We start from the raw sequence: 14,574 nt of genomic DNA, 5'->3' as shown, positions 1-14,574 counted from the left end.
TTTCCTAGTGAATGCTATCAAGCATTTAATGAAGAAACAACACTCCTTTCTGAAAATAGAAGAGAGACCATTTCCCAAGTCACTTTTACAAAGTTGGCCAAACCCTAATCTAAAGCCTAATAAAGAAATTAGAAAAAAATTTTTCAGGCCAACATCCTTCATAAACATAAGTGTGAAAATAGTTAAAATGTTAGCAAGTTGAAAATACCAATATAAAAGTGATAATAGGAGTTCCCGTCGTGGCGCAGTGGTTAACGAATCCGACTAGGAACCATGAGGTTGTGGGTTCGGTCCCTGCCCTTGCTCAGTGGGTTAATGATCCGGCGTTGCCGTGAGCTGTGGTGTAGGTTGCAGATGCGGCTCGGATCCCGCGTTGCTGTGGCTCTGGTGTAGGCCAGTGGCTACAGCTCTGATTCGACCCCTAGCCTGGGAACCTCCATATGCCGAGGGAGTGGCCCAAGAATAGCAAAACAAACAAACAAAAAAAAAGTAATAATACATCATAACCAGTAGAGTTTCCTCCAGGAATGCAAGATTGGCTTACCATCTTAAAATCAATGTAATTTACCATATTACAAGATAAAGGAGAAAAGCCAAATGACTATTTCAACAGATACAGAAAACTCTTTTAACAAAATTCAACAACCATTCACAGTAAAATTTTTTTCAGCAAACTAGGAACAGAAGGTAACTTCCTCAATCAAATAAAGGGCATCTCAAAACAAAACAAAACCTTGGGAGTTCCCGTCGTGGCGCAGTGGTTAACGAATCCAACTAGGAACCATGAGGTTGCAGGTTCGGTCCCTGCCCTTGCTCAGTGGGTTAGTGATCCGGCGTTGCCGTGAGCTGTGGTGTAGGTTGCAGATGCGGCTCGGATCCCGCGTTGCTGTGGCTCTGGCGTAGGCCGGTGGCTACAGCTCCGATTCAACCCCTAGCCTGGGAACCTCCATATGCCGAGGGAGCGGCCCAAGAAATAGCAACAATAACAACAACAAGACAAAAGACAAAAAAAAAAAAAAACCTAAACATGGCTAACATCACAGTGATGCTAAGATTGTGAACACTCTTCTCCTGAGAGCAAGAATAAGACAAGGATGTCCACTTTAACCACTTTTAGCCTCCATTCTATTGAAAGTATTAATATCAAAATAAGGCCAAAGAAGGAATAAAAGGAGCAAAAAATATATAAGGAAGGCATTAAACTGTCTTTATTGTCAGATGTCATTACACAGAAAGTCCTAAGGAATTTCTAAAACAACTACTACAACTAATAGGTGAGTTTAGCCAGTTCATAGACTACAAAATTCATAGATGATAAATATAGATAGACATGGCATATCAATTTTATTGTTAAATACTTGCAGCAAATAATTGTACAATTAAATCTAAAAACAATTCCATTTGCAGCAGCATCAAAAAACGTACAATATTTAAGAATAAACTTAACAAAAGACACGATACCTCTCCACTTAAAACTATAAAATATCGGAGTGCCCTGGTGGCTCAGTGGGTTTAAGATCTGCTGTTGTCACTGCTATGGCTCTTGTCACTACTGTGGAGTGAGTTTGAACCCTGGCCCAAGAACCTCTGCATGCAGTGACTGTGGGCCAAAAAAAAAAATGTTTTTGGTACAAGTTGCTAAGCACATTTGAAAATTCACATGGACGTGCAAAAAGCCTGGAGGAACCACAGCAATCCTGAGAAAGAACAAAGCTGAAGGACTCCTACTACTTGACTTTAAGGCTGCAGGATAATAGCATAAGAATCTATAAAAAAATTCATAGAACTGAATAGAATACTCAGAAGGAGACCTAAATTTGCATGAGTATTTGATATTTTGTCAAAGGTCCCAAAGCAAGCCAGTGGGAAAGAATCTTCAATAAATGATGCTAGAATAACTGGACATCTAAATGGAACAAAATTAACTCCAAACCATACACCACACCATACACAAAATTCAATTCAATTCATTAGGATTATAGGCCTAAACATAAAAATTAAAACCATAGAACTTTTAAAGGAAAGTACAGGAGAATAGCTTCACGACCTGCTGGTAAGCAAAGATTTCTTAGACAGTCACATATTGTTATTCATAAAAGAAAAATCCCGAAAGATCATACCTCATCAAATTAAAACTTATGCTCATCAAAAGACACCACAGAAGAAATGAACAGGTAAGCCACAGAGAAAATATTTTCTTAAAAAAAAAATTTTTTATGCCACACCTGTGGCATACGGAAATTCCCCAGCTAGGGGTTGAATTGGAACTGCAGCCACCAGCCTACACCACAGCCACGACAAGGTCAGATCCCAGCTGCATCTGCGAACTACATTCCAGCTTGCAGTAACCCTGGATTCTTTTTTTTTTTTTTTTTTTTTTTTTTTGTCTTTTTAGGGCCGCACCCACAGCATATGGAGGTTCCCAAGCTAGGGGTCAAATCAGAGCTGTAGCTGCTGGCCTACACCACAGCCACAGCCACACCAGATCCAAGCCGTCTCTGAAACCTACACCATAGCTCACGGCAACGCTGGATCCTTAAACCACTGAGAGATGTCAGGGATCGAACCTGCAACCTCATGGATGCTAGTCAGATTCGTTTCTGCTGAGCCACGATGGGAACTCCAACCCTGGATTCTTAACCCCTGAGCAAGGCCAGGGATCACACCTGCAGCCTCACAGAGACAATGTCAGGTCCTTAATCTGACGTGCCACCACAGGAACTCTATGGTAACTGTTTTTAAATGCACAGTTCCGTGGTATTAAACACATTCACAGTGCCATGCAACCATCATCACCTTTCATCCACATAACATTTTCCATCTTGTAAAACTGAAACTCTACATCCATTCATTAAACAATAACTCCCTATTTTCCCCTCCCCCCAGGCTCTGGCAACCATCACTATACTCCCTCTTTTTTTTTTAAATTACTCCAAGTACCTCATATAAATAAAATCATATAATAAAAAATGGTTCTATCTATATAAAGCTCTAGAACAGGCAAAACTATGATTAAAAAAAAAGGAGAACAGGAGTTCCCGTCATGGCGCAGTGGTTAACGAATCCAACTAGGAACCATGAGGTTGCGGGTTCGGTCCCTGCCCTTGCTCAGTGGGTTATCGATCCGGCGTTGCCGTGAGCTGTGGTGTAGGTTGCAGATGCGGCTCGGATCCTGCGTTGCTGTGGCTCTGGCGTAGGCTGGTGGCCACAGCTCAGATTAGACCCCTAGCCTGGGAACCTCCATATGCCGCGGGAGCGGCCCAAGAAATAGCAAAAAGACAAAAAAAAAAAAAAAAAAAAAAGGAGAACAGTGGTTGCCAGTGGAGGCAGTAGTTGCAGGAATTGACTGGGAATAGGCCAGTCAATATCTTTTTATGAATATACCACCATTTATTTATCCATTCATCTGCTGGTGGACGTTTGGATTGTTTCTCCTTTATGGCTGTATAAACAATGTTGCTATGAAATTCACATACAAGTTTTTTCTGTATGGATTCACATGATCAAATCTCTTTGGGTATCTATTTAGAAGAATTATCATTCATGTCGTAACTCTTTTTTTTTTTTTTTTTTTTTTTTTTTTTGTCTTTTTAGGGCTGCACCCGCGGCATGTGGAGGTTTCCAGGCTAGGGGTTCAATCAGAGCTACAGCTGCTGGCCTACACCACAGCCACAGCAACATGGGATCCAAGCCATGTCTTCGACTTATACCACAGCTCATGGCAACACTGGATCCTTAACCCACTGAGCGAGGCCAGGGATCAAACCCCCAACCTCATGGATACTAGTTGGGTTCATTAACCACTGAGCCACGACAGGAACTCCATGTTCTCATCTTTTTTTTTTTTTAATAATGGTTTTTATTTTTTCCATTATAGCTGGTTTACAGTGCTCTGTCAATTTTCTACTGTACAGCAAGGTGACCCAGTCACACATACATGTATACATTTTTCCCCCTTCTATTTTAAATGATATCCTTGCTGGATAGAGTATTCTAGGTTGCAAATTTTTTTCTTTCCAGCACTTTAAATATATCTTGCCACTCCCTTCTAGCCTGTAGTGTTTCTGTAGAGAAATCAGCTGATAGCCTTATGGGGGTTCCCTTATAATTAAAGCTTTGTTTTTCTCTTGATGCCTTTAGAATCCTCTCTTTAACTTTTGCCATTTTTATTATAATATGTCTTGGTGTGGGCCTATTTGGGTTCAACTTGTTTGGGGCCCTCTGTGCTTCCTGTATCTTAATATCAGTTATCTTTAGCTTTGGAAAGTTTTCAGACATAACTTCTTCAAATATATTTTCAATTCCCTTTTCTTTTTCTTCTCCTCCTGGAATTCCTATTATGCATAGATTGGCCTGCTTTATATCATCCCACAGATCTCTTATATTGCTTTTGCGTTTTTTCATTTGGTTTTCTGTCTGCTATCCTGATTGGGTGATTTCCATTATTCTATCTTCCAAGTCACTAATTCTTTCCTCTACATTATTCATTCTGCTCTTTAGTGGCCTTAGCTCAGTTTGCATCTCTGCAAATGAATTTTCTAATTTTTAATTTTTCTATCTTCCTCCTTATATTTTCCAGTTCCTTACTAAAGTAATCTGGATTACTTTTGATCTCCACTCTTAATTCATTGATATTTAGCCTTAATTCCTTCAGTATTTTCACTATCTCCCTTTTGAACTCAATGTCTGTCAGACTGCAGAGGTCTGTTTCATTGTTTGCTGCTTCATATGAATTCTCTTCTTTTAACTGGGAATGGTTCCTGAGCTTCTTCATCTTGCTTATGTTTTTCTTTTTCTCCGAGTTCAGGGAAGCCAAACTATAGTCTAGGGGGGGCTACTTCTATGCAGGAGAACCCCTTTGTATTTTGTGGGGTGTCACTATTTATTTTTGGTGTGGGAGTTTGGATATTTGCCGTCTCTTACTTCAGTGTGAGCAGACTGATATCCCCAGGGTGCTGAGTATATTTCCAGGGAGAAGGAGGCAATGGGTAGGGCTAGTTGTCAGTGCCTGGTTGCTGGGCTCTTAACAGCAGCAAGGATCTGCAAGGAGGGTGGCGCAAGCTACTCCTAGTTGCAGGGCTCTGGAAAGTGGTAATGAGCCTTGAGCAGATTTACAAAGTGCCCAGAGCATTTGGCATCAGCAGCAGCAGCAGGGTGTGTGAGTTCCCAGGGCAGTGAGAGCAACAACAGGGAGTGTTCGACTGCAATGCCTTCCCTTGAGGTGATTGAGGCTCCAAGTGGTACCTATTCATGGACCCCTAGTGGTGGCAGGCTACACCCACCTCTGGAGTCAGAGATAACTGTGTTGGCTTGTCCCTGCCACCTACAGACCATGCAAGAAGCACCCCGTCCCACTTAGGCCCCACAGGAGGTGCTGCACAAGCTGCTCCTAGTTGCAGGGTCCTGGGAAGGTACAGTGATCAAGCATCTGGGCATTGCCCAGAGTGTTGGGCAGCAACAGCAGCAGGGTGGGTGTGTTCCCAGGGATGCAAGAGCAACAGGTGGTGTTTTGTCGCAATGCCCTCCTCTGTGGTGCCCTCTGAGGTGATTCAGAGGGCAAGTGGTTCCTGCTCAGGGACCCCAGTGGCAATGGGCCACACCCACCTCTGGAGTCAGAGATAACTAGGTGGCTTGCCCCTACCACCTGCAGACCATGCAAGAAGCACCCCGTTCAGCTTAGCCCACTCAGAAGGTAATGCACCAGCTGCTCCTAGTTGCAGGGTCCTGGGAGGGGACAGTGATCAAGCATGTGAGCGCTGCCCAGAGAGTTTGGCAGTGGCAGCAGCACGGCGGGTGTATTCCCAGGGGAATGAGAGCAACAATGTGTGGTTCTAGGTTGCAGTGCCCCATTTTTTTTTGCCAACCCCCTGAGGTGACTGGGGCCGCAGGTGGAGCCCACTTGCAGGCCCCCCGTGGTGGCAGGCCATGCCTCCCTCTGGCCTCTGAAATGACCTGCCGCCACCTGTAGATCACGGAAGAGGTACCACCGTCGCGGCCCCCCCAACGCCCTTTGCCCACACATGAGAGGTGCCCAGCCACCTGTAGCCCACACGAGAAGCGCCGGGTCGGTCTCCCCTAGCCCAGAGCAAGTGGCTTCCCGGTTCCTGCAGCCTGCGCCAGAGCCGCCCGCCCTCTGAGCCCGGGGCATGCGCAGATCCGGGCAGGCCAGTCCTATGGCGTCCGTACCCCCCAGCAATGGCACCTTGCTTCTCCTGAGGGCCGGACTTTCTCCCGGGTTCCCTCTCCACTCCCCAACCCGTGGCGCACTGCTCCTGAGCCCCTCAGGCTGTCCCCACACAGCCATCCCAATCCTCTCCCCAGAACTGACCTCTGGCGCCTGCGTCTCAGCACCCAGCCCCCGCCGAGCATCTCAGGCTGTGGTGTCCCGGCTGGGGCTTCGGAGGGTCTGTGCGGCTCTCACTCTGCTTTGCCCGCCTCAGTGCAGCTGCTGCGCTTTTCTCGGCGACTTTGAGGTCGCTCCATTTCAGCTGATCTCCTGGTTGGTTAGATGGCTTCCCGGGCTGTGGGTTCTTTTCTCCTTCTCCCTATCTCAGGAATGCTAGTCCCATCCTGATTCCTTTTCTCTCTTTTTTCTTTTGTTCTACCCAGTTATATCAAGAGTTTCTTGCCCTTTTTGAAGGTCGAAGTTCTTCTGCCAGCATTCCATAGATGTTCCCTGCCAGTCGTTTTACATGCAGATGTGTTTCTTTGATGCGTTTGTGGGAGACGGTGAGCGCGACCTCTCGCTCCTCCGCCATCTTGACTCTCCCAGTTTTCTGTCCTGACAGGAGTCTGAGTTACAGCGATGGACATGTTTGTCAAAAATCAGAGAATGCACGCTTAGAATTTATGCATTTCCCTGTCTCTAAATTTTATAATTTTTTAAACTATAAATTTTAAAATGTTGCTCTTCCAAACTTTTCTGAGCTTGGTGGCCTATGGCCTGCCAAAGGCTGAGGTAGTAGGGAATAGGGAAAAGGGCCCAGACTTAAAAGCCAGCCAGACATAAGTTTTAGTCCTGGCTCAGCCATTAGGCTGTGTGTCTTTGGGCAAGTTACTTAACTTCTCTGTTAACTTATCTGTACAGATGAAACAGCACAATGGCCAACATATAATTAGCGCTCTATAAATGATAACTAATCATATACTGATATTTGAGATGATTTGGGGTCATATGGCAAAGGTGGTATCATTTCACATCTTGTGGATACCACACCAACCAAAGTGTTAGCCTACTAAGGATTATATATGTATCTTCTCCGAGATACTTGTATTTTCATAAGGTCCCCTGAAACCTTAAAAAAAATACCCTGTCTCCCTCCAAGGAGTAAATGAATGAAGATTTGGAACAATGCTTGGCTGATTAGCTCTCAGTACCCTGAGCTGCACTCACCTTGGGTTTTGTGCCTTCTTCGTAGGTGCCGGTCCTGAAGGCCATGCCTTCAGATGTGTGGTCCACCCGCAGGACAGCCAAAGCCAACCTGGCTACTGTCAGATTTGCTGTCCTAGAAAACTCCATCTTGTGACCAGCATGCTCGATTATCCTCAGAATTCTTCAAGGGACAACAACAGGTAAGAGAAGGGCATTCCTAGCTCTTTAATGTAAAACCCATCCTCCTTACAAGATTTCTTCAATGTAAGGGTGTTCTTTGAGTTTTCATTACCATCTTTCTTTTTTTCTTTCTTTCTTATTTTCTTTCTTTCTTTTTTTTTTCTTTTTCTTTTTTTTACTGCTGCACCTGCAGTATAGGGAGGTTCCCAAGCTAAGAGTCGGAACTGCAGCTGAGGCCTCTGCCACAACCATAGCAATGCTGGATCCAAGCCACATCTGCGACCTGTGCCACAGCTTGCTACAATACCAGATCCCTAACCCACTGAGCAAGGCCAGGGATCGAACCCGCATCCTTACAAAGTATGGGTTCCTAACCTGCTGAGCCATAGTGGGAATTCCATCACCATCTTTATATTGCTTAGAAGTTAGCAGATAAGAGTCAGATTGGCTGAGGCTTAAAGCTTAGCTCCTCTAATTTCTAACTGTGTGAGCAAATCAAATGACCTCAACCAGCTTCAGTCTCCTCACCTGAAAAGTCTGTTACTATGAGCACTCATCTCAAAAGACTGTGTCAAAGATTAAATGACATTCGCATATGTAAAGCCAGATCCTGCAGTGCCTCACAGAAATTTGGATTTTAGTCTATATGTAATGGAAAGCCACTGAGTGGTTTTAAAAGCAAGAGAATGACATGATCTGATATATGCATTAAAAGATCATTCTGGAGACTACATACAAGATAGACATAGAGAGGCAAGAGGAGAGGCTGGGAGATCAGCTAAGGGGCTATCATAAAAGGTCAGTTGAGAGAAATGATGCTAACACTGGGGTGGTAGTGGTGGTGGTGGAGAGAAGTATAAGACTTGGTTAGTTGAGGTAGAGGGAGGTAACTAGTGTTACTCTCAAGTTTTCTGCTTGAGCGCGGTAGCTGCATTTTATGGAAATTAGGAATATTCAAGGCGCACCAGGACTGGGAAAATAGACTGGAGGTTTGGTTTGGGGTAACTGTTTGGAAAGATGCTATCATTAAGGTTCAGTTAGAATTTGAATGCATTCTTTCACAATTGGGATTTCAGTAGGATGACGCCATTTTATCGTACTGAGTTTTCAATGCATAGCTATCTGACCTTTAAAATTGGTGATGACTGTATGCGAAGGAATTAATAATATATTTCAAATATTTTAAATGATTTATTTTACCAAAGTATTAATACTTAACTCATAGCTCATTTCATGCAGATCAGATACTGAATTATTTTGCTTTCCCAAAGCAACATTGATTATTTGCAATATAGTCTGGGTTAGTTCCATACTTATTCCATCATTTTGTGAAATATTGGATACTTTGGAAACAATAATCTTGTTTTTTCTTCATCCAGAAGAGGGGATTCATTTATTAAATTTAAAATGTGTTCTGCAACATCATTCGCATTCTCTGGGGAAAGAAAATTGAAAAGTAAAACCTGCATTATCTAGTTTGCAGCCATGTTGGTCTGCTTCCCTCCCTTTAAAAATTAAAGGCAGTGAAATGGAAATACAGACCAGGCTAACAAAAGTTACAGAGGGAAATGCTGGACCTCAATTTCTATAATCAAAGGAGTCCCAGAAAGTGGCACCTAAGTCAAGTTTTTATTCATTAAGTCATTTTTTTTTTTTTTTGTCTTTTTGCTATTTCTTTGGGCCGCTCCCGCGGCATATGGAGGTTCCCAGGCTAGGGGTCAAATCGGAGCTGTAGCTGCCAGCCTACGCCAGAGCCACAGCAGTGCCAGATCCGAGCTGCGTCTGCAACCTACACCACAGCTCACGGCAACGCCGGATCGTTAACCCACTGACAAGGGCAGGGACCGAACCCGCAATCTCATGGTTCCTAGTCGGGTTCGTTAACCACTGCACCACGACGGGAACTCCTCATTAAGTCATTTTTAAAATACTCCCCCAGGGAAACCTTTTTTGTCACTGAAGATTATCTTGCAATTAGATTATAATTAAGACTTTTGACTATTGGATTGAGTTAAGTAGATACCACCTCTGCTCAAATGTCAGCATTCAATCTGTGTTTTCATCATCATGGGTGGTGATTATGTTTTTGAATCAAGAACCAGCAACATGCAGAAAAAAGTAAATATGGACCACACAACAATAAAAAGCAACTTGAATCTAGCTTTTCTAGAGAGTAAGAACAACCGGTATTAACTCATCCACTTTTTTCTTCACTTTTTATCATGGAAATTTCAAAATATGCACAAAAGTAGAAAGAAGAGTGTAGTGAATCCCCATGTACTTCATGAATCATCCAACTTCAACAAGTGTCAATGAATATCTAATCTTATTTTATCTACAATCCCACCCACCTTCCTCCAACCCTACATTATTTTAAAGCAACTCCCAGACATCATTTCATTTCATCCATAGATACTTGAGTATGCATCTCTAAAACAAGGGAACTTTGTTCATCATAACCACACTACCAGGAGCGTGTCTTTTAAAAGTTAACAATACTCAAAATCATGAAGTAGCCAGTCAGTGCTCAAATGTCCTTCTGTCTCAAATGCTTTTTTTTTTTAAGACAGCTTTTTGTTTGAATCATCACCCTCTTTTAAAGTTAAGAGCTTCAGAGTTCCCATCGTGGCTCAGTGGTAACGAATTCGACTAGTATCCATGAGGATGTGGGTTTGATCCCTGGCTCAGTGGGTTAAGGATCTGGTGTTGCCATGAGCTGTGGTATAGGTTGCAGACGCGGCTCAGATCCAGCATTGCTGTGGCTGTGGTGTAGGCCAGCAGCTCTAGCTCCAATTTAATTCCTAGCCTGAGAACTTCCATATGCCGCGGGTGTAGCCCTAAAAAGCAAATAAATAAATAAAGAGCTTCGTTAAACAAATACAAAATTAGGCAAAATTAGATTTTAGTTCCATATAACCCATGTAAAGCTGGGCTCCCTTGTGGTGCCCTCCTAGCTTAAAACACATTCAAGTCCAGTTGCCAAAATATAATGGAAAATAATTGAACAATAAGCTCAGTTGAAAAAACTCCAGAACGATATTATACTCTTAACACAATTAACCCAGGTTACATTACAAATAACCAACTCTTTCTCTCTGTTTCTCCCTCTCTTTCCCTGTCCTCCACAGTTGGCAGCATTACCCCAAATCTCTCTTCTACCCTAGCTCCCCCTTTCTCTTTCATTTTCTTGCTTTATCCCCCCACCTCACATCTCCCTGTTCTTGTCTCTCCTTAATCATCACCCCAGTCTGTCCAACAATGGCTTACACAGGAACTGAGGCAAGAAAGAGGGTGCTCTCTGGGGAGATGGAAGGGAGAAGACTGAACAAGTTGAAATTACTTCTAAATTAATATTTTGTCTGTGTTACATCTATCTTCTGGTCAGTTAAAGAAACTGACAAAACAATAAGACTAGGGATGGAAGAAAAATAGAGCAGGTTCATTCACAGATCTTTCTACTGCTTTTTTTTTTTTTCTCTTTTCTGGGGCCGCGCCGGCGACACATGGAGGTTCCCAGGCCAGGGGTCGAATCGGAGCTGTAGCTGCCAGCCTACACCACAGCCACAGCCATGCGGGACCCACACCACAGGTCACGGCAACGCCGGATCCTTAACCCAATGAGCAAGGCCAGGGATTGAACCCGCACTCTCATGGGTCCTAGTCGGTCGGATTTGTTAATCACTGAGCCATGACAGGAACTGCCCCCCCTTTTTTTCTACTACTTTTATTAAATTGTGCAGGCTGTGTTGTAAATGGGATAGCCAGAGCTGCCCACCTGGGGTCATTATTCTTTGGGCTTTAGTGGTGTAACTTCACTTCATGCAGTCCCTGCTGTAGCAGAATGAAAGTAAACAACAGGCCAATGGGAGACTAACTATATTGTGGAAAGTAATTACAGACTTTTCATTAGGAGTTGTATGATTTTTAAGGAAAATTCAGGACAAATTACACTCACTGTGTAAAAATTCCAAGTCCCCAAGCAAAAGCAATAAAAGGAATCCTCCTTTATTAGTTGTAGGATACGTAGATCTCCATCACTCGAAATAGTTTAAATTAATCTGCCAGTAATTACAACAATTAAAACAAAAATAATCTCTGTTATTTATTGAGCAATTTCTGTAAGCCAGCTTTCCAGTTATCTACCACTGCATAACAACCCCCAAACTTAATGACTTAAGACAATTTATTTTTATCCCCCATGGGTCTCTGTGTCAACTAGCCTCAGCTGAGCCCTTCTTACTTGGTGTCTCTCATGAAGGTACATTCAGATGGCAGCTGAGGCTGGAATCATCTGAAGGCTAGCCTGGGCTGGAAGTCCAAGATGGCTGCCTCACATGGCTGGCAATTGATGCCACCATGGACTGGTCAATTGGGGCTGTTGTCATTTGAAGTTTCCTTGGGTCAGTTGAGGCTGTTCTCCCACTGGATTAGGCTCAGTGGTACACTGGATATAACTTATGGTGTACTGGAGCCAGTTTGTATCAGCTTGGGAGAACCAACTGTTACATTTTCAGGAATTTTGTGAGCCCTTATTGAAAGTTAAATTATATAAACTTACAAATAATTATATTAAAAACAATGACAATACTCAAAACATCACTTCCTAATTACTACATTTTGATTGTTTTTTAAATTTAATTTTTTATTAAAGTATAGTTGATTTACAGTGTTGTGACAATTTCTGCTGTACAGCAAAGTGTCCCAGTCATACAAATATATACATTCCCTTTCATTTTTTTTTTTTTTTTTTGCTTTTTAGGGCCACAGATGTGGCATATGGAAGTTCCCAGGCTAGGGATCAAATCGAAGCTACAGCTGCCAGCCTACACCACAGCCACAGCAACACAGGATCTGAGCCACATCTTCAACCTACACCACAGCTCACAGTAATGCTGGATCATTAACCCATTGAGCAAGGCCAGGGATCAAACCTGCATCCTCATGGGTCCTAGTTGGGTTCGTTAACCACTGATTCACAAAGGGAACTCCCATTCCCTTTCTTATATTATCTTCCATCATGATCTATCCCAAGAGACTGGTTATAGTTCCCTGTGCTATACAGTAGGACCTCATTGCTTATCCACTCTAAGTGTAATAGTTTGCATCTACCAACCCCAAACTCCCCGTTCATCCCAGCCCCTCCCCCTCCCCCTTGGCAACCACAAGTCTGTTCTCCATGTCTGTGAGTCTGTTTCCGTTTTGTGGATAGGTTCATCTATGCCATATTTTAGATGCCACATATAAGTGATATGGTATTTGTCTTTCTCTGTCTGACTTCACTTAGTATGAGAATCTCCAGTTGCAGCCATATTGCTGCAAATGGCATTATTTTGTTCTTTTGTATGGCTGAGTAGTATTCCACTGTATATATGAATGGATTGAGAAGATATGGTACATATGTTTAACTATATTTTAATAATCTATGTTTTTGTGATTGTTTATGTCTACTGCGTCTGTGGTTCTCTTACCAACTTCATGTTCCATTACTACATGTTGTAGTTAGTATTCAGCCATGGGAAGAGTATTACAGCAAGGAAATCAACAAATGCTACAAATTATTTTCTTTTTTGGTAGAGCTGACTGTTAAACATTTTCCAGCACACCTCTGTTTGGGCTTATTATATCATGGTATCTGGGTTCTGAGAGGAAGAATTCCAAACGAGAATGTACTAAGAAAAAGGAAGCAGAAGCTTCCAGGCTTCCTAATAGTTGGTCTCATAATGGGGACAGTATCACTACTGCCCAGTTCTATTGGGCTCAGCAGTGACAAGCCAGCCCTGATTCAACTCCCAGCTGACAAGGAGGGAATAAAATTGATGGTGGCTGCTTTGGAGACAACATACCACAGCAGGGCATCATACAAACATTTTTTCATCTCATCATCATAATAACTCTATGTGGTGGGTACTAGTATTATCCCCTGTAGATAAAGAAATTAAAACAGAGAGGTTCTAATGCAGATTTTAATCTGGGTCTGCTTGATTCCAAAGCTAATGTTCTTCAATATCACTTTCAACAACAGCATCTGTGCCTTTGTCCCCTTTCTCCCTGGTGCTGGGGATTGGAATAGCTGTGCTTTGCAGGACTCCTCCCTGACATTGTGGGAATTACCTTGCTCTCTCTCAGCCACACAACCCTTGCGCCCTGCTGGTGGGATGAACACAGACAGGAGACAGTTTTGTGAAAAGTTACAGCCAACTTCAGAGTGTGATGCGCCTTCAGTATCATGGAGGTAACAAAAAATGAGCACAACAAAGAACCTACAGAACTCTGAAACAGGAGTACCTTTTCTAACTGTATTTATTACTAAGGAGTTATGTGAATTGAGGATTAAAGTAGGGGAACTGCTAACTTTTCTCCAACCGAGATATTGAATACTCATCAGCTAGACTGAAAGCTAAAGAAAAATTGTGTCAACGTGAATGCATCTTTCTTCCCTTAAATGTACTCATTGTTCATTAAGCTCCTAACTGACAAGAAGAGAAGGATTGCTCCAAAGATAATGCACTTGGTAGTTTATTTTTCAATTATATACATTGCAGCCACCTTCTAACTGCTGGTTCCTCTGCAGTTTGTTTGTTTTTTTTTTTTAAATAAAGTGACTGCTGGTTAGTTTTCTAAATATCCCAACCCTGTGCAATGCTTCTGTTGTTGTATGGTTGTTGATTAACTTTATAGAGAAAATTCTATTAACACATTGAACAAAAATGTGTCACTCAGAAGAAGGGAGGTCAGCAGGAAACACAGATGTCTCTACCTTGTCACCCACTCACTTCAAGCCACACTGCTCTCCTTTGCCCTGACTCATGATTTCAGATCTAGAAACCATCAGAGCTGTGCTTGCTCTTCTGATTCTTCAATATCTTCTTTGACAAGGATCTCAAATTTACATCTTCTGCAAAAAGCCAAGTCTTAGAAGTTCACTGCCTCGAGGCTCTTCCCTGGCTCTTTCGCAGGGCACTGGAATGCTTGTACCTCAATATTTCCAACTATTCATCATGGGAGGAACCCACCTTAGGCAG

At 42.8% G+C, this 14,574-nt stretch overlaps 1 protein-coding gene across 1 annotated transcript in view; it reads right to left on the bottom strand.

Moving 5' to 3' along the window:
• The window catches only part of ADGRG4 (adhesion G protein-coupled receptor G4), a gene marked incomplete at its 5' end in the record, with an annotated part of 48,350 nt that overhangs the window by 10,177 nt on the left and 23,599 nt on the right, over nucleotides 1-14,574 (bottom strand). The window contains 3 exon segments of the mRNA XM_085008471.1: nucleotides 7,394-7,553; nucleotides 8,772-8,916; nucleotides 8,919-8,987. Coding sequence (XP_084864597.1) covers nucleotides 7,394-7,553; nucleotides 8,772-8,916; nucleotides 8,919-8,987 — 374 coding nt within the window.

The sequence above is a fragment of the Sus scrofa genome, chromosome X (genome assembly GCF_054392235.1).
Source record: "Sus scrofa isolate SSC_HxYL_T2T_F1_AM1 chromosome X, Sscrofa_HxYL_maternal_Yorkshire_Landrace_v2.0, whole genome shotgun sequence".
NCBI lineage: Eukaryota > Metazoa > Chordata > Mammalia > Artiodactyla > Suidae > Sus > Sus scrofa.
Note: the sequence above shows the minus strand (reverse complement) of the source record. Positions and strands in the feature narration are given on the sequence as shown.